The sequence below is a fragment of the Lolium perenne genome, chromosome 1 (assembly GCF_019359855.2).
Source record: "Lolium perenne isolate Kyuss_39 chromosome 1, Kyuss_2.0, whole genome shotgun sequence".
Classification (NCBI taxonomy): domain Eukaryota; kingdom Viridiplantae; phylum Streptophyta; class Magnoliopsida; order Poales; family Poaceae; genus Lolium; species Lolium perenne.
In genome coordinates, this window is record NC_067244.2 from 66661151 (window position 1) to 66680674 (window position 19524).

At 43.5% G+C, this 19524-nt stretch overlaps 2 protein-coding genes and 1 pseudogene across 3 annotated transcripts; 1 reads left to right on the forward strand and 2 right to left on the reverse strand.

The window, feature by feature from the left end:
- The first annotated feature begins 2803 nt into the window (after positions 1–2803).
- Positions 2804–4601, forward strand: LOC127295897 (B-box zinc finger protein 22-like; annotated as a pseudogene).
- Positions 4602–4610: 9 nt separating this feature from the next.
- On the reverse strand, positions 4611–8203 carry LOC127295904 (aquaporin NIP1-3). Its single transcript, XM_051325909.2, has 5 exons — positions 7778–8203; positions 7021–7245; positions 6739–6930; positions 6282–6343; positions 4611–5064 (listed from the first exon to the last, which is right to left on the reverse strand). Exons 1-5 carry the CDS (start codon positions 7937–7939, stop codon positions 4854–4856), a joined length of 852 nt encoding a protein of 283 aa, XP_051181869.1. The 5' UTR covers positions 7940–8203; the 3' UTR covers positions 4611–4853.
- An 8678-nt stretch (positions 8204–16881) lies between these two features.
- On the reverse strand, positions 16882–18680 carry LOC127295911 (uncharacterized). Of its 2 annotated transcripts, XM_051325929.2 has the most exons (3): positions 17422–18680; positions 17277–17337; positions 16882–17173 (listed from the first exon to the last, which is right to left on the reverse strand). In XM_051325929.2, exon 1 carries the CDS (start codon positions 18492–18494, stop codon positions 17553–17555), a length of 942 nt encoding a protein of 313 aa, XP_051181889.1. In that variant the 5' UTR covers positions 18495–18680; the 3' UTR covers positions 16882–17173; positions 17277–17337; positions 17422–17552. The 2 variants fall into 2 exon arrangements, with proteins under 2 accessions (XP_051181889.1, XP_051181881.1); XM_051325921.2 differs by having other exon boundaries at positions 16882–17337.
- Between the last annotated feature and the right edge of the window lie 844 nt (positions 18681–19524).

Consider the following 19524-nt stretch of genomic DNA (forward strand, 5'->3'; position numbering starts at 1 on the left):
ATACCCGTTCAGTATATCTCAACAGTGGATTTTTCGTAAAGAAAAAATAGAGTAGACGAGGCATCTACAATAACTCAATACCAGGAGCAAGTCGAGATATTGAGGATGCTTACAACCAAATTGTTAAAATAAAACTGACGCAACAACAATAGCATCAACCACTGCACTAGACAACAGTTTTGCTCATATATATGTCATATGTGATCGCAAGAAAATGCTGGTATGGCTAATATCAAAGGGTTCTTTCAGCGAAAAAAGAAAGAAACAAAAAGAAAACCGACCTGATTTTGACTAGGTCGCTGGTGAGTGGTGACCTATGTCATCTATCCTGAGTTTGGAGTGAAACTTGTACTCCCTCCGGTCACATAAAAGATATCTTGATACATTTTAATTTAGGAAAAAAAATATTTTAAATGTAAAGAAGGGAGCACTGGCAGTCCGGATTTGCTTGATCCGCTGCAACAATTCCGAAGTCAAGCGGTCCAGGACTCCAGGCAGATGATTGAATTGAAGAGAAGATCAGCGTGGTTGGCCATGTTGTTGCACTAGTCACTAGAGGCCATCACCCACACGCGTGTGGGGTTGCCGGCCGCCGGTCCATCCCCGTTGGCCAGCATCGTGGTGTCCAGAGTCGTTTTCATCCTCGAAGAAGATTGGCGGACACCGTATCAGGTCCATACTGTCACCAAGAGTGCGTCAAACAGTATGCGGATGATGGTTGCTTGGCCCTAAGAGCTGCATGCCAATGATATAAAGTGACGCATCTCAAAGCCAAAATGGATAGGATGATGAGTCTACGCCACAACTCTATATATACTCCGAATCGACGATGTAATGCTATATGGATTTATTGGTAAAGATATATTATTATTTCTCATCGAGCCCCGAAGAAGCATGACTGCGTTTATCACTATGGTAGAGTTTCCAAACATCTGGGTAGGTTTCTTGTGGTGAAACCAACCCATCCAGGTATATCACTTGATTCCCATTCAGAATAAGTTTTAAACAATATAATTTGTGTCGATGTGGATTTGATAAACATGGTTGTATATGGACCCTTTATGCACAGTAATATTGGGAAAATACTATATAAATAAATAAAATTATGGCATAAATCATGTGTGCACATATTGTTTTGCAAGTATGCATTTTAAGTTCAAAACTAAGATTAAAAAGTATTTAAATTGTGCAAAAAAAATACAAATGTTCAAGGAGCGGTAAAAAACCTGATTTTATTGTTAAAACAAATATAAAGTTCCATTTTTTTTATGTACGGCACATATGGTCGTACTTTTTCTTCAAAATTTGTATGAGTAGATATAAAGATAATATGCAGTAGCGCAATTTATTTCAATTTTTCAAAAAAACTGAAATACGATTTTCCATATTCTTTGTAAATCAAGTCCACCGCAAAAAAAGGTCCACCTAGACCCAGGCTCTCCTAACTATTTTCGTAATTTTTGTTGCATATAACTCATAATTGTTGATCAAGACGATATTCAAAGGTTTTCTTAAGATACACACGTAACACGTGGGCCTTATAAACTGAGACAAAGGGAGTACCATGCACTATATCCATGAATTTGATTATATCTTTGACTTTCGTGTCCTAACACACTTAGAGAGGATGTACTTATGAAACAATTATTATTTTTCACAACTTACATAAATGTTTGATAAATCTTAAAATTCGATAAGGAATACTATAATTTTTTATAAAATCGTTCTTAAGCGTACATTTGAATTTAATTTTAAAATAATAAATGCTAATTTTTTGTGGGGATGTAATACTTTATTTTAATGAATGGTGGTTCTTAAATATGTCAAGTTATGATTCTCTTGCAAAGTCTCTAACTTCCATACGCTATCAGCCATATTATCAATATACTCAGTGATATAGATATAGGCACTGAAAAATAGAAATGAATGCTGATCTCTAGGAAGCCCTTAAAATAAATAAAAAATCACACTTCTATGTTTTGATAATAAAAAAGGATGTAGTTGATGATGTATATTAAAAGCATGCAAAATCTCAGTGTGAAAAATACTTTGTATTCTCGGATACACAAAAATGACAGAATACTTTAGGTATAAAGTGCCTATGGAACGGTGCGTATCTTTGAGCATGATGCCTCTCAACCCTTTCCCCCATCCCCTCTCCACGCGATCGGGGTTCTGCCATGCATATAAAAAGTTGTAATTTCTATAAAACTTCCATAATTTGCATTACACCACGCTGATATAATTTAGGTAATTTTGAGAAAAAATACAGTAGTATCTTTTTAGCAACTTGACCGATGATTTAACCAATGACAATCACAAAAGATATAACACACCTATGGAATGAGGGTTTAAACCAAAATGTCATACGATTAGAGAGAGAGAGAGAGAGAGAGAGAGAGAGAGAGAGAGAGAGAGAGAGAGAGAGAGAGAGAGAGCATTCCTATGGAAAAAGGGGTTAAAACCAAAATATCTTGCAGTTAGAGGGAGAGAGAGAGAAAGAGCCAATCTTAGCAAGATAATAGTGAGCTGCGTTTGATCTTTGTTTCGCAAAAAAAGAAGGCAAATATCAATAAGAATTTATTTTCTAAAAAAAATTTAAGTATTTTCATACATGTTCAACTGTGTTTCCTCACAACCACTTAATGCTGTCGCTATACATGAAGCAGGGAGCCATGGATGAGGGATGACATGGAAATATAGGAATACTAGAAAAACTGAAAGTTGAATATTTTGGGTTACAATTTTTGCGGCCATTAAGCGTTGAGATGTAGGCCTATAGGAAGCAGCGACGTCGCCGCTTCGTTCGGCCCACGAATCATTCCATTCCCTCCCATGCCTCCCTCCACCCACGCGCCTCCATAATACGGCACCGCCACCCCATGCCGCCCTCTCACACCACAGCCATTGATCCCTCGCGCGCCTCCATTCAGTTTGCAAGGAAGACGATCGATCGACCTCGTGCTGAGCTAACTGATACGTTCGAAGTAACTACATGAAGGTGCTGTGCAGCGCCTGGCAGAGGCTCGCGTGCTCTGCTGCGCCGACGAGGCCGCCCTGTGCGACCGCTGCGATCGCGACGTCCACGCCGCCAACCGCCTTGCAGAGAAGCACCAGCGTCTCCCTCTCCTTTCCCCCGGCAGCGCCGCCCCGGTTGCGCCGCCGCCCAAGTGCGACATATGCCAGGTGCGCGCGCGCGAACGCTTCTTTCTCGTCCTTGTTAGATCGCTCTTGTTTTCTTGGTTACGGAATTTCGGACTGATTTTCGTTGATCTTTGTTCGCCGGCGGCGGTCCAGGAATGCCACGCTTACTTCTTCTGCCTCGAGGACCGCGCGCTGCTGTGCAGGGGCTGCGACGTGGCCGTGCACACGGCCAATGACTTGGTGTCCGCGCACCGCCGCTTCCTGCTCACCGGCGTCCAGGTCAGCCTGGATGAGCAGGACGACTGCTCCCCTGATCAGCCGGAGCCGTCGCCTGCTCCACCTCCGAAGAGCGACCTACAGGCCCCTCTTTACAGTGATGGCGAGTTCAGCTGGGCCACGGCCACCGCAACGCCGGAAACAGCCGGCGCCGTTGGTAGCTTCCCAAACTGGTCAGCCGTGAACGAGCAGTTCGGCTCACCGGCGAAGCGGCACGCTGAGGCCGCAAGCAGGGCCTCGCCACCAAAACGGAGCCCGCGGGCGCCGGCGTTCAGCGGCCAGGGTGGCATGATGGACTGGCCACTCGGCGAATTTTTCGGCGGCTTCAGCAACTTCAGCGGCGGGTTCGGTTTCGGCGAGAGCGGCACCTCCAAGGTAATCGTCGAGCACTAGTTACTTCCCGATTGATATTCCTATTTTCAGTTATCTGACCGTGCTATGACATGAACATGTATAGAATTTCCAGGCTGACAGCGGGAAGCAAGGAGGCAGCAGCGGCGGCTCGCCGTACTACATGTCCTCGTCGGACGACCGGAACGCCGAAGAGCTCTTCGGACAGGTGCCGGAGATGCAGTGGTCGGTGCCGGAGCTCCCGTCCCCACCGACGGCCTCAGGCCTCCACTGGCAGAGGCGGCCGGGCTCTTACGGTGACTCCGACAGCAGCGCCTTCGTGCCGGACATCAGCTCCCCGGACAATTCTCTCCGATACTGCTTCCCGGCGGATCAGCTGACCATCGCAAAGCGCCGGAGGAAATGCTAGTGCAATTCAGAAGATACGTATCTTGGAGAAAATGATACTAGTATGATTCTAGTCATTATAGGGAGGGAAAGGCAGGGAGCTATCGTGCCAGACACTGACATGATTTCTGTTGGTCAGGTGTGTGGCGAACTGGCGATCAATGGTGACTCAACTTAATTAGGTAGATCATGGGATAGCTAAACAAGGGGGCAATCAGTGGCGATTGATGGGAAGTAACTGTAATCAGTGGCTCTAGAAGCTCTGTTTTGGAACGCGGGAATTTCGTGGTATGCTGTTTGCTGGGAAATTCTTGGGTTCCAATGCACACAACTGTGTTAAGAGATGGCTCTGATTCGATAGCCGGATGAGTTAGCTCTCGTTGGTGTAGTGTTAACAACCCTGTCTCTTGGGAAAAAATAACATAAGTAAGTTTGTGGCATCATCCGAGAAGTTCTGAATTGCAGAGCGTGCTCACACCTTTCTTCATCGGAACGAAAAATATACAATTAGGTGTCCAATCCTGCAACGGCTAAGCCAAACGATACACGCAAATATACAGATGTGTAATGAAACAACCAACAGAAGAAGGGTGAACAAGTTAACTATGCGATCGCAGATTTACTACTGTACGGCATTTCATCAGCATGACACTAAGGTTCAACCAACAACACTGCGAAACCAGTGTTCATCCGTGCTAGCTCCTCCTTGCACTTTTCAAGAAGGATCCGGTTCTGGTGATCTCCCGCAGTGGCTTGTCGGTGAACCGGATGAGATTGTAGGCCCACGCGCCGGCCACCGCCCCGCAGACCGGCCCGACGATGTACACCCAGATGCCCTTGTAGCGGCCGAGGATAATCGCCGGACCGATGGTTCTTGCCGGGTTCATGGACGCTCCTGATATTGGCCTGCATATCACATCTCAGTCAGTTTTGCAGAAACTGTTGCCCAACTGTAAGAAAGCTCACATCCCATTCTTAGATTTTTTGTTGTTGTTGTTGTCGATACTACTCTAGATTTATCATGAAAACTACTTCCATGTAGTTGTTAGCCCCTAGTAGTGTTGCAAACCATGTTTACACCACTACAAACCTATAGTGTAGGTATTAATCAAAATATTTATGCCCCTAAAATTCTATTATGCATTTCAATGCTAGTATTTTCAATTCTTATTAGATCTTATGTAAAATTTTAAGCTATAAAAATCAGATTTGCATGTGAGTTTGGAAATATTTTAATGATACTACAATGAATACTAAAATAAATGCAGATTTTTTTTTGTTTGAACAAGAAAGCATTGGAAATTAATTTAGAATGATCTATTCAAGATCTTAAATGAAATTAAAGTTTGCAGATTCAACACAATAATAATTTTCTTTGTAAGTTTACAAAAAAAAATAGAACACGCTATGTTTTGGGGGACAATGTGCGATAAAAAAATTCCAGCGCTTAAGAAATTTCTTAAAACTATGTTTTTGAATATGCGTCAGCGTGACATCATAATCACAAGTTTGATGAAAACAGCTTTTTTGAAAATTGGGTAATTCTATTATGCATTTTAATTCAAATATTTTCAATTCTTATATAATATCTTAAGTTATAAAAATCAGATTTGCATGCCGAGTTTGGAAATGTTTTAATGATACTACAATGAATACTAAAATAATTGTAGATGTTTTTTCTTTGAGCAAGAAATCATTAACCTATAATTTAGAATTGCATGATCTCATATTAAATTAAAGTTTGGATATTCAAAATAATAACAATTTTCTTTATAAGTATACAATAATTACAGAACATGCTATGTTTCAAGGGACAATGTGGGTGCAACATTTGTTCTGTATAACAATTAAGAAAAAGTTTATACTAGTTTTTAACTTTTTTAATATGCATCTGTGTGACGTCATGATCATTAGTTACATGGTCATGAAAAGGCATAAGTTTGATGTAAACTTTTTTTTTTTGGTAAATTGGGTAGCTATTGACAATGAGCGACACCTGCAATCATCATATATCTAAGGAAGGAACTGGTCAAAAAAAGCTTCGATTAAAAGATGACATTGTTGAAAACCAATGTCCAAATGGCGAGTAAAATAGAGTGAAGACAGTAGCTAGCGTGAAGTACCCGGAAAAGAGCACCACTAGTACCACAGTAGCTCCAACGGCCAGGCCGGCGAGTTCACCAATCTGCAAGAGGGGAAAATTGAGTTATTGATTATTTTCTAACCAGTACTACATGTTCGTCAACTGCAGTTGAGCGATGAGTTGTGGTTGAGACGATGCAATGGAGATATGAGTCGCAGTTGAGACACCGTAAATCGATAGGCAGGGGACAGTTGAGACAATGCAATCATGCAGTTGATCGATGATCACACTGCTAATCAGTCATCATCCAATAATATGGCAGTACTCTAGTTGAAGTCTTGAAAGGAACTAGTAGCATTTAATCGATTTGAAAATAAGTCAAATTTATCTTTGGGAATCTCGCAAAATTGCGGGAATAGACCTGAAGTCTGAAAACAAAACTCAGTGTGAATGTGGAAAATGTAGTTTGCGCATGATTCCAATGGATCAGTACTTACGGCTCTGTTGTCCGTGGCAACTCCGGAGACGACGAACATGAGGTAGAAGGTGATGATGAACTCCAGCACCAGCGACTGGACGTCCGATCCCGCCGGCACCGTCCCGAAGAAGTGCTCGGTCCCGAATATGAGCCGTAGCGTGATGCTCGCCGCCGTCGACCCAAGAAGCTGCGCCGCCGCGTACGCCGGAACCTGCACCACCATCAGCAGCAAGCACCTTGAGACGGAGAACGTTCCGACAGAACTCCTGCAGTATGTGCAGTTCCTGCAGCTTCGACCTACCTGCTTCCACGGGAAGCGGCCGCAGGTGGCGAAGGCGAAGGTGACGGCGGGGTTGAAGTGCGCGCCGGAGATGTGGCCGACGGAGTAGACCATTACCATGACGGTGAGGCCCCAGGTGATGCAGATGCCCGGGAACGTCACCGTGCCGCCCGTCCTCAGGTTCACCGCCACCGCCGCGCAGCCGGCGAAGATGAGCATGTAGGTCCCGAAGATCTCGGCGAGGATCTGCGCCCATGATCCAAGAATGTCGCGTTCAGATAATTTTTAACTTGCTTGTCCAAGTTGCTTTCTACGAGTAATTGTTAATGGCTGGATAGGCGTTGCAGCTGGTGTGATGTGGTGACCAAATGTCGTAATGCGAGGACTGGATGTAGCAGCACGATAGAGACGCGAGGCTTGCAGCAAACACTTGCAGACACGAACAAATAGTTGTATGGACTTTTCCCTCAGCCGCAAGATTATAGTATTGTCAAACTTGGACCGGTATACACTCACATGTTCCTTGCAGATCAAACCGCGCGAAAAGCTCAATTTTTTGTTCTTATCTTTGTCCATTCCTTTGACTCTTCCAGTGTTTGAAATCTGCTCTATCTAATTTCCTCAAGAAAATAGGAAAAAGGAAAAAATCTAGTCTGCTTTTCTTTTACCTGGATCATGGGAGCGAACAGCTTTTTTCTGGATAAACATGCAAGAATTGGGGAAGGAAAACAAGAAGAAAATTTCCTCTTGGTTGAGTAGTTGCATATGCAGAACATACCTTCTGGACGAATTGGACAGAGAGCATGGGCTGCTTGCCAGTTCTGTTCAGCGTCTGCTCTGAAGTTTCGCACCCTGCTTGGTTCTCTCCTCCTCTGCCTTCCTCCAGAGCTCCGGCGTGTTCTTGCAGCCCATTGGCTCCGTGCTCTCCTCCTGCTGCCATGCTCTCCCTCTTCCTCTCTCTCTCTCTCGCTCGCTCTGGCAACCGCACTCGCAAGCGCTCTCTGTCTATCTCTCTAGCTTTGGTCTGCGTGTCGATCAAGATCCCTCTGCTTCTGTTTTATAGCTTCGAGGGTTCCATGCTCCAGCTAGATAGCGAGGTCCATGTGTGTACTAGCAAAATGTTATCCTCGTGATTTCTTCCGTTGACCACCGTATCTGGCATATAGCACGGGAATGGTGGCTATGCATACGCAAGTTCTTTTGAAGAATTGCATCACAACTCCGAACTCCGTACGCCATATATGTCCCAACAAAGCGGGAGTAATTCAAGAGAGTTCCAAACGCGATGGTCACTGACAGAGCAGCCATACGAATACAAACGGTTTGTGGGGTCTATGGGGATGCATATCCTGTATACACGAGTAGCAACTAGCAGCATCGATCACATTGTGTGGAAAATCCTTGTATGCCGCACTTGTTGACGCTCATCATGGCATTCAGTACAAGTCACCGAGAAGTCACAAGATTTGTCAAAAAAATGAGAGAGAAGTCAAAAGCTCCTAAGAATTGACATCCATTTATGGTATCTACGTAGACAGGTACATTCTATACAAGTACACCTAGAAGTCAAAATACCATACACATTGAAATAAAATCTTTATATGGAAATGTCGGGCAGGTTATTCTTCTAGTAGTAAAGAAAACTCATATGCGCATGCATAGTTAGAGGTAATAACACCCACCTCGGCAGACCAAGGGGTGAGGAAAATATTGGAAACTATTCTCAATATTTTCCTCATCCCTTTGTCTTCCAGGACTTTGGCATTTTACGGCGCACACGCTCATCTTTTATGCTTGTTTCCACTGGATCCCAAATTATGAAGGTATTGATGAACATATCATTTGGACTTGTTATATTGGACATAAATATGATAACTTGAAGTTACAAAAGTTATATAATTGATTTTCCACGCACCTGGATGAAGAGGCAATGCTAGAGGCAAGTCCAGAAGGTTTAACAACCATCGGTACGGGCAGGGCCTGCCCATACCACGTGCCCGTACCATGTGGCACCGCCTCCGCCTCGTCGAATAGTTTCTCTACCATTACATGCCAAGGCATCATCCCCATCATCAACCGTTGTATCTCCATCACCATCACCATCCCATCTCATTTACTCTTATCTCGTTGTAATTCTAATTGCTATTGTGGATTTGCACTTGTATTCATCGATACATTTGTATTCATTCCACATGCCTATGATGATGTTGTTGATTGCTTCCATGAGCGAGTAATTTACCTTGTCTTGGGGAGATGCAGAAACCCTAGAAACATTATGATATGATATAAAGATGATTTATAATTTGGCTCCCGATTATGTGTTGGTTTTCTCTCTAGATATTATATGAAGTCGACCATGTAATATTTATCTTCGTAATTAGATAGGGAATTACCTTTGGATATGTGGTATTATGTACGGTGCTAAGTGACATAACATGCCGGTGTGCTATTCATATGGTCAAAGGAGATAAGGAGAGATTCACAAAGCTCATATCAATATCCATGGGGAAACCCTTAATTGTGAGGGATCAGAGTGGCTTGCTTACGATAATTGCGGTGGTTATTCGAGATGAAATATAATATGTCTTGCCTGGGATGATCTATTTATGGAACTCTCCCCAAATGGTAGAAGTGGATCCTACATTCCCTGATAATACTTCTCCTTACGGAAGTTTCATTACTATTTTTGTGATTGTCTTTCTTTTTTTTACTTTACTTTTTAGTATCACTTACACACCAAACAACTCTGTTTAAAATACTCGTACTTGGAATCAAGGGCAGATTACAAGTATCCTTAGATGGATATTGACGAGGGGCATAAAGACCTTAACCAAATAGCTCTTCGTGATTTGATACTCTTACTTTTGAAACTAGCTACAATATACCTATGGACTTGTAGTCATCATATGTATGCCATGAATCTTTCCCCTATGTTACAACCATGATTATGCGTTATTATTGGCCCCTTGCTTTAGCCATGGAAGAACCAGATTTTGCGATGGCCGCACTATTTTTGTGGGGCCGTGTTTTGATTAGATTTGATGCTTAATTAGTAATGCAGGTTTGATTTTACTTGTTTTCATGATCTAAAGATAATGCCTTGTTTTCCCTATTTTTCTAATGTACGTTGATGAATAAGATAAAGTGGAAGTAGGGAAAGGTTGTACCTTTTTTGCTGAATCTTGTGCTAATTTACGCCATATGGCATTGTATTTGTGATGAAGAACTGTCTGGGTTGTGGTAATGAATATTATGTAGTTATGTATTAATGTCAAATATTTTTTATGGTATCAATGTACTAATTTTATTTGTGTCTTTTAATTTTAGAAATGAGGTCGTGCTAATATCATACATGTTTGTGTGACGCAGGGCAACATCCTTATTTTAGCCGTTACTTAATTTTGGAAAAAAAATATTCTAGAAAATCCAAAACCTGCCATGGACCAAAGCAATCAAGTTGACATGCTTGTGCATCGGATATGCTAGGATCTAGTATTTCTAGCCTTAAATATGAAAAAACTGTCCCGATTTTAAAATATTTTCCTAATTTTAATTTTTTTAGTATTTTTTAAAAATTATTGTATTTAATACTCCTGAACTTATCATATTTTTTGTGATTTTAAATATTTTTAGTATTTTATGTTATTTTCATAATTTTTTATTCTGGTTTCTCTATGTTTTAGTCATTAAGTTCATTTTATTGAACTGTTGTCATTTTTTCTAGATTTTTTATACTTTCTCTATGTTTAGTTATTAAATATAATTTTAATTAATTCTTATATCACATATGCACATGAAAGAGAACATGTTTCCCTTCTAAGATCACATGACCCCTTGCCTCACGAAAGTTCTTTGCATAAATGGAAGTGACTCAATCCCACCTGCATGAGTGACATTTTCAATGACCAGAGGAGTCCTAAGGGGAAAAGGTAGGGTGATTGGAGTGCAGTCACAAATAGAAGTGTAGAAGCTGAAAGAGTAAGAGCTAAAGGAAGAGGGAAAAGAAAGAACATAAAAGTTGACCGGGATGGACCAAGCTCATCTGCAACTATGCAACATGCAGAGCAAGAAGAAACACATCTAATAGAGGACGTCGATCAGCTCACTACTTGTTGTTTGGTGATGAGCAACAAGGACGCCACCAATATGTACTAACTTATTTCCATGAAGTATTGAACAGACAACAAAAGATTTCATTAGATGTTTGGCTTAGTTCACCATGAACTTGGCTTCTTGTTTTCCTCCAAGATTTAGGTCAATAGTAAAATTGGTTTCATGTCCTGAAAATGAAAATGGAAACCTATGTTTTGTTATGCCACCACTTGTTGTTTGGTTGGCGGAACAAGCAAAGGTAATTGAACATAGCTTTTGTTATGTTATATATTCCACTTTTGTAATGGTATATATTCCACATGTGCATTTTCTTACCAGCAATACTTGTTACCAATTCCATATAAAAATGCCAAAATCATATGAAATTCCTCCACTTTATTTAATTCAAACATTCATGTGTCTAACATATACACTGCAGCATTCACACAAACCCATTAACACAAAGCGCACCCACGACATATACAACACATACAACAAACAACATCACAAAACCTTCTTCTCTATCTCTATCTCTAATCTACAAATTCTATTTGCACTCATAGTTCTCTATTATGTACCTCAGTATCATAGCCTTCAACGCCTCAATGTCATGTTTAAAATTGAAATTCTCTTTTGATATGTCTCCAATCATCCTACTCATGCACTAATTATTCCCCACACAAGCACACCGTTGCATCACAATTTGCTTCCAATCTTTATTGCATTGCTTGAGTTTTATATAATGTAGAAAAATGGATAAAAAATCAGTTATTTTTAGTGCTACATATTTAAGCATAAAATTAAGTACAAATTGAGAGGAATTATGTGAATCCATCAAATTCAGTAGATTTAACCAACTCTTTTAATGCATGTGGTTCCTAGTACGCAGTACCAATCAACTACGACCACTCGTCGATGTCGATCATGCTTCCATTGTCGTAGCCACTACCAAGCATGCCCTTCAAAGGATGCTACAGCTTGCCACCCTTATCGCCGTCGACATCGACCCCATGCCTGTGCATACTGTTGCACTCACTCTAGCTTCTTCATCTCGCAGTCCCGTTGATGCTTGTCTGGGTGCTATAATTAGGCATTTCATGAGAGGGGATTTGGGATTAGTCTCAAACATTGAATAGGAACTTTACATTAAATTCTCAGGCACGTAGGCGGTGATCTATAAATTCTACAGACGTTGGTGCATGCCACCTGACAACGTGGTATGACACACTAGTAGGAAAAAAGCTATAGGGGCACGATTTATGGAAGGAGGCGGCTTCTCGCGCACACGACTGTTATTTATAGCAGAGTGTGTGGAAGCCGCACATGACTAGTAACGACTTTATCGCAGCGTGCGTTCATGGGTCAGACGCGACTAGTAAGTGGGGACCACCTCTACAGATGACAAGAAATTTACTGCAGCGCGCGCTGATGGCGGCACGCGACAGTTATGAAGATAGTGCAGCGTGCCACAGTTCGGTACGCGGCTGGTATTCTATGCCCATACCTAACCAACACATTATCTTCTCTTTTCCGAGAGTTCGCACGATGCATCAAAATGGCTGCACTGTATGAGACAATAAGAATAGTGATCGCACTAATATAGGTGCAATATATATGCATGTTCTCATGTCATACTCTCTCAAAACACGATTTTCATTGATTGATCGTGGGAAGATCCTATGGCAGAGCTTCTCAAAGATGTCTTATGCTTATAGCTATTTAGCTACCACTTATAAGACATCTTCGAAGAGCTCGTCTTATGGTCAGATCCACCCAGCAGGGGCTAGACTATTGGCAGCGTGCTCCAGAAGCAGCTCGCGATTAATATTCTATCCGCAGCGCGCCTCGTTACGGCACACGGCTACTAACTTGGCCACAAGTTGCTCTCTTACATACATGGCTACTAACTTAGCCGCAGCGTGCCCTCCGTTTCACAATCGGCTAGTAACATATCCGCAACATGCCGTATGGTGGCACGCGACTATTCTTTCCCACAAAGCGGTCCTAGTACTAATAGCCACTCCTCCTCTATTTCCCTCATTCGATCAAAATCCAACCCTAGCCGCCACCTTCCCATACATGTTGCCGTCGTCTTCCCCGACGAGTCGCTGCCGACCGCCCGCGCCGCCACGGCCCCTATGACCACCGTCGCCGCCGCCACCTCCACCTTCCCCCACCATACGACTTGTTTGCTAATTATTTAGATTTGTTTGCTAATTATATATATTTCTATGCTACCTATATAGATTTGTATGCTATATATTGTATGCTAGCTATATATATTTGTATGTATGCTATATTTGTAATGGCTGATGATTAATTTTTTTGGCAGTAATTGCGAGGTGGTGTGAGCGAACCTTGTCATATGCACAAATACAATACAAATCTTATGCATATCGCACTTGCTTCACGCACCCCATCTCTGCGATTTTTGATAAATATGAGACCTTATTTGAAGTTAATTTTAAATCCATAATATTTGTCATATGGTCGATGATTAGATTTTTTTTGCAGTGATCCTAGGTGGTGTCAGCGAGCCTTGTTATATGCACAAATACAAATCTCGTGCATCGTACTTGGCTCGCTGACCCTATCCCTATAATTTTTTTTTGGGTTCAGTATAAATATGAGGCTTTATTTGAAGTTCATTTTTTGGGTTCAATAGATTTATATGCTATAGTATGCTATAATTATTAATATAACCCAACCGTTATATATGTAGCAAATGGCTTTTTGGCATGGATAAAAAGCTTTATATACTTTTCATAGAGGACAATAAAACCATGTCAGTATGTTTTAGTCTAATTAGTTGACTTGTATCTTTGATCGAATTGTTGTTTCTTCCGTAGTTCTGTTTAGGTTATTCCATGTAGTGCAAGACGTGACTTCATAGAGCATGTACATAGAACCATTAACCAATTAGGAACGTTTGAAGTCATCATCCAGCAGAACACACTGCCCACAACGGAGAGGACCTTTGTTGTTGAAGTCACCAATGAGGTGACCGAACCTATTTTCATGGGTGTAGTTGGAAGGAGATGATAGAACGCTACGGGATGGAGTTAGGGACTACGTGTTTATTTTAATTAGATAATTTATTCGGGGAGACCTAATTCCACTATAAACAGCGGGACACCTCCTCCTCATCCGATGGTGAGTTTCACGATCCTAGAGATACTGACGGAGTCGTTGTGTATTATCCACCCGTGGAGCCAGAAACGGTGGAATGATTTGGTCTCTTGGCTATTATGCTCAATGTATATAATGACTTGGCCACTAGTTAGCTTGCTAGGTTTGTAGTGTAATGATTTGATCTATTGTGCTCAATGTAATGACTTGATCACTTGCTTAGCTTTGTAGTGTAATTAATGTTATATATGTTTATATTATTATATACCTTTGTAAACAATGGGAATATGCTAGAAAAATATGCGGCCGCGCAACATGCGGGATACTAGTCGCGTGCCGCATGGTGCGCTGCCAGTAAACTTAGTGGCAGCGTGCCAAGGGCGCACGCGATCGGTAGTGGGACTACTAGCCGTGTGCCGGTAGAGCACGAGACTAGCAGCTCGTAGCACTGGCGAGGCACCAATCGCGAGCCGGCACCCGCGACGGGTAGGCCAAATTGGCACGCAAACGGCAGACTTTTTCCTACTAGTGACACATGTCACCTCCTAAACACATTTGTTCCTTTTTCAACCTTCCATGGAAGTATTTGTATCACGTGAACCCAATTTGCAACAACTTCTATGATTTGCACATGTGGATGATGTTCAAGGGGCCATGGTCCATTTTGGTCGGTTGGGTACACTTCGAGTGATGCAAGAGACTTTTTGTATTTTATATTCCAGTAATATATGGTCTATTTTGATGACAGGGGTAATACCACCAATACAAGAAAAGCTGAGACTATGTGGATAGTTGTATATTAGCTGGTTTCATATTTAGTGTAAGTTCTCTTGACGTTCAACATGCGCATGTGGCATATACCGGGAAAAATCATATCTAACACAAGTCATGTGTATATAATTTTTTTATTTCGCATATTGGCCGCTCTAACCACTCTTTGTGTCTTCGAGGATGATTTCACATCCTTGAGTACCAAAGAGAAGAAAAACAAGTACTTTTCTGAGTACAAAATCATGTTTTGCACACGCACTTCCCTGCCGCCCCACAACTGTTTCCTAAATATGTAAAAAAAAGCATACGGGCAAGACAAGCTAAAAAAAACCTACAAATGTTGGACTAAAATATAACTATTTGTGCCTTGAACATAAACACAAGAGAACACAATATATTTTTTGAATTTTTTGCACTTAGAAATCCGGGCTTCTATATTTTCTCCTTTCAGGGTAGCCATATTTCAGCCGTATGCATTTATATGGAAACTCTAGATTTACAAAATTGACATCCAAAACTAGGACTTTAAAAACATAATACACATGTAGAAAGTTCACAATTAATTGGATATATACATGGTTCATGTCGGACCAAGCACTATCTCCTCTTTCAAATGTCAGAGAGGAATATTTTTCTTTTGACAAAGTAAAACAAATTTTCCATCACAACTATGGTCAAATTTTACCAACATTATAACTTCCAGAGATATATTTTCGGTCGTGCTTATCCTAAGCCCCCTACTATTTTCTTAGGTAGATTTCTGGAAAACACAACTTCAGTTTAGTGGAAAACTGTAAGATGCACAACATGGTTAAAAAATGCAACATGTATTTTGCAACATACTGTACTGCACTCTTCACAGTTGATTTTTTTTCCGGAGATTTCAAAATCATTTTAGGTATAAAATATCTCAGTAGGAATAGATAGATCCCCCTTTTTTTTGGCACTGGTTAACAATTTCGTGAATTTTTTTGCAACACTTCGAAGTCCATAATGAATTTTCCTAAATCAGCTAACAACCATTATTTATGTCACGTTAAGCATCAAATGTGTTTTAGTGCGATGGTTACTCTTTTTGTAACATCATCGTACCAATGGCTCATAAAGTAGAGTACTTCCGTGTGCCTACCAGTGTGGTCACGGCATTCATGATGCTCATAGCTTTATTGAAAAGAGAAATAAAATAAGAAATCAATGGACTATCCTCTTGTATTTTCTATCTCAATTTGCCATAAAATTGAACCTTACTCCAATAGACCTTGAGTTACACGAAACAACACTTGTGTGAAGTTCTCGAGAGATGATCGTAAGGCTAATGATTCTATTTGATCTGAGCAATAAATCAAATACTTCTGTCGATCCATAATAAGTATCAGAGCTTTACTTCAAATATAATTAAACTAAAGCTCCGACACTTATTATGAATCGGAGGGAGTAAGAGTTTAGAGTGTACGAAATGGAATTAGTTTTTCAGATGAACAAGATGGTATTAGTTATAAGTTGGGTTAATTAATAAGGCCACAGTGTTCACGCTAATCCGTCTTGGATTATATTTTTCTATTCGGCCTAGTCTCTTTCAGATGTATCAGTTCTGCAATGTTTACGATTGTCATTCTACGTGGAATGTGCGCCATGTGTGATCCTAGAAACAAAGATTATATTCCAATGTGATATTCTTTCAAGAAGATTGGTGATATGGAAACGTGGGAACAGATAGTTGGCAATTTGACCTAGTGGGAACAGAAAATTAAATATTTTATAAGGTGGCGCATTATGTTTGTCATCACTGGCACATGGGTTATTTGCGGATGCTTGTGAAATTTGAAACCAAACTGATCGAGATGAATTTGCCAAAATGGCAGAAACTAGGCAAGACGTAGACAAAAGTGAAGATCACACAAACCTGAGTAACTTATCCAATAACAGATTTACACTCCGAGAGAAATTCCTTGCAGACTTATTCAACATTCAGCAATCCCATTTTCAGTTAGGTGTACATAAAAATATAGCTCCGCAATCTGAATTCAGGAATATCCTGAACGATCAATATGCACCACCGTCTCTTAACCAAATTACAAATCTATGGAAGGAAGAGGAGTTTTTATGCATAAATACGGGACTCTGAGAATTCCCCCAAATAGGAACTATGAAAATTACCCCCAAACTGAACCAAGTCTGCGGTCTGAAACAAAAACGAGATGAGTTTGCAAAATAGTTATGCAAGATATGAACAGATGAAAGAGCACTTGAGAGTGGATCGAAGAACACTTGACAGTGGATGTTACCAGAAAAAAAACAGACATACATGAAGAAGCATCCAGTTTGAGTAATTCTTGATATTCCATTCTGTAATTTAAAATCATCATCAGTTGATCACATTCTACAGTTTCAGTTTCAGTTTGATCTGAAGCACATAGACAGATATATCACCTCGAACTGCATTCAGGAAGATCCTGAAAGATCTGCGCACCACCATCCATCTCCTAACCAACAGTGTGCCCCAAGAAGGGAAAGGGAGAAAATTTCAGCCTGAATCTGTCCAACAACACCGGCGGCTCAACTCAGTTTGCCTTGACGAGATCCTTGTAGTGTCTGATGGCGTCCCGGGTGTCGTCGAACCCTGCTGCAACGTCCAGAAACCCAATGACCTTCTGCAGTTCCTTGTCATCGGCGTCGTCGATGAAGGGCGCGACCGGGAGGGCGTTCTCGGGCTGCAGGGCGTAGGCGTTGGGGTTGTCGTCGACGATGATGGCGCATCCGAGAGCGCGCCCGGTGGCCGAGAGGTCCTTGACGAGCCTGCCGTCCCCGCCGTCGCGGCAGGCCCCGCGGTAGAGGCGGTGCGCGATGAGGTCGCCGGCGGGGTCGAGGCGGTCGAGCACGAGCGAGGCGTACTGCTCCAGCCCGGCGGTGAAGACGACGACCTCGAAGGCGTCCGCCGCCGCGCGGAGGAAGGCGTCGACGCCCGGGCGCTTGCGGACGTAGAAGGTGATGGCCTGGCCGCAGATGACGGGGCGCACGGCGAAGTCGTGCCGCGCCGGGACCGGGTCCGTCTGCGAGTGGATGAGCGTCTCGTCGAGGTCGAGGAAGAGGGTCTTTTTCGACGGGTCCGTCGGCGGCGGGAGCGCGGCGGGGTGGACCCTGCTCGGGCGTTGGGAGCGGGGGGAGGAGAGCAGCGCCGAGGGGGTTGGGAGCGAGGTGGGGGTGGAGCGGAGGCGCTGGAACCCCGCGGCCGCGGCCCGCCGCTTGGTCGGGGAGCCGATGACGGCGAGGCGGGCGAAGAGCTTGAAGAGGCGGCGGCGGCAGAAGCGCACGGAGCGGTCGAAGGAGGAGGCGACGGCGGCGGGGGCCGCCGCGAGGGACTTGAGCGGGGACGCCCGACGCTTGGTGGCGGACGGGCGGCGACCGGCACGGAAGGTCTGGCGGCGCCTGGTCGCTGGCGACGGCGATGGCTTCGCGGGGCTGGGCCTCGGCGCCGGTGCCTTGGTGGGCGTCCTCGACACCATCGTGCTGCTGCTGCTTCGCCGCTTGCTTGCGGTGGATTTGGGATTGGCGAGATCCGGGAGACGAAGTGGGGGAAGGCGGATGCAGTGCGAGCCCGCCTGTGAGGTGGATTTGAGTTCTTGTGGAGTGGAGGGATGATTTGCAACGGTCGGATTGGGATTGGAAATGGAAATGGTGTGCGATTTGAATCGCCAAGGAGGAGGCAACGGTCGGGTTGGACCTTGCATAAACGGCATGGAAAATTGGAAAGTGAATAAAAATCACATTTTTATTGCGGACATACTTTTTTCTTTTGAGATGAGATGACGATCATGCTGAGGGACCTACGAGCATCTCCAGCCGTCTTCATGGAAAGACCCAAGATCCATCCGGATGAACGAAAACGATGTAGTCGCGCCTCCGGATCCTTGTTTTCGCCCGGATTTGAGCTTTCATCCATCCGGAGAGTCTAGGTTACCCCCCCCCCCCCCCCCCCGCCCCGGGAGCGCTCGGGGAGTCCGTAGGAAACGAAAACGCGGGAAATGTCGAGAGGCCCCGACTTGTCGGTGAGAAAGGCCAATCGTCTTTCGCGCGCTGCAAAAGTCTGCTGCCGGTCAGTCTTCGCTGGACGCGTAGCTTCCACAAGGCGAGTTAATGTCGTCGCCTCCAATTCAGGCGCGGCTCCCTCAATTTATCGCCGAACTAACGCGTCTGGCCGCATTCACCACCGTCGTCTCCCTTCTCTCTCCAGCCCAGTCTTCTCTCCCCAATCCTCCTCCAGCGAGCAATGGCGGGCCACGGTGAAGGCGTCGCGAACAACGGCTTCGGTCGGCGTTCCTTACACCAGTGGGAGGCGGGACTTCTGCACATGGCGGGCTACCCGGCGCCGCCGGACTTCCGCGCGCCCGGAGGATGGCGCCTGAGCGCGGGGGGCGTCCCGATCTTGCCGCTTCCGGTGGGAGCCGACGCGATCGACGCTGTGCGAGTCACCCTCAGCGACGGGCAGCATGCGAAGGAGTGGTACCTCCCCGACAACTACGACGCCTGGAACGA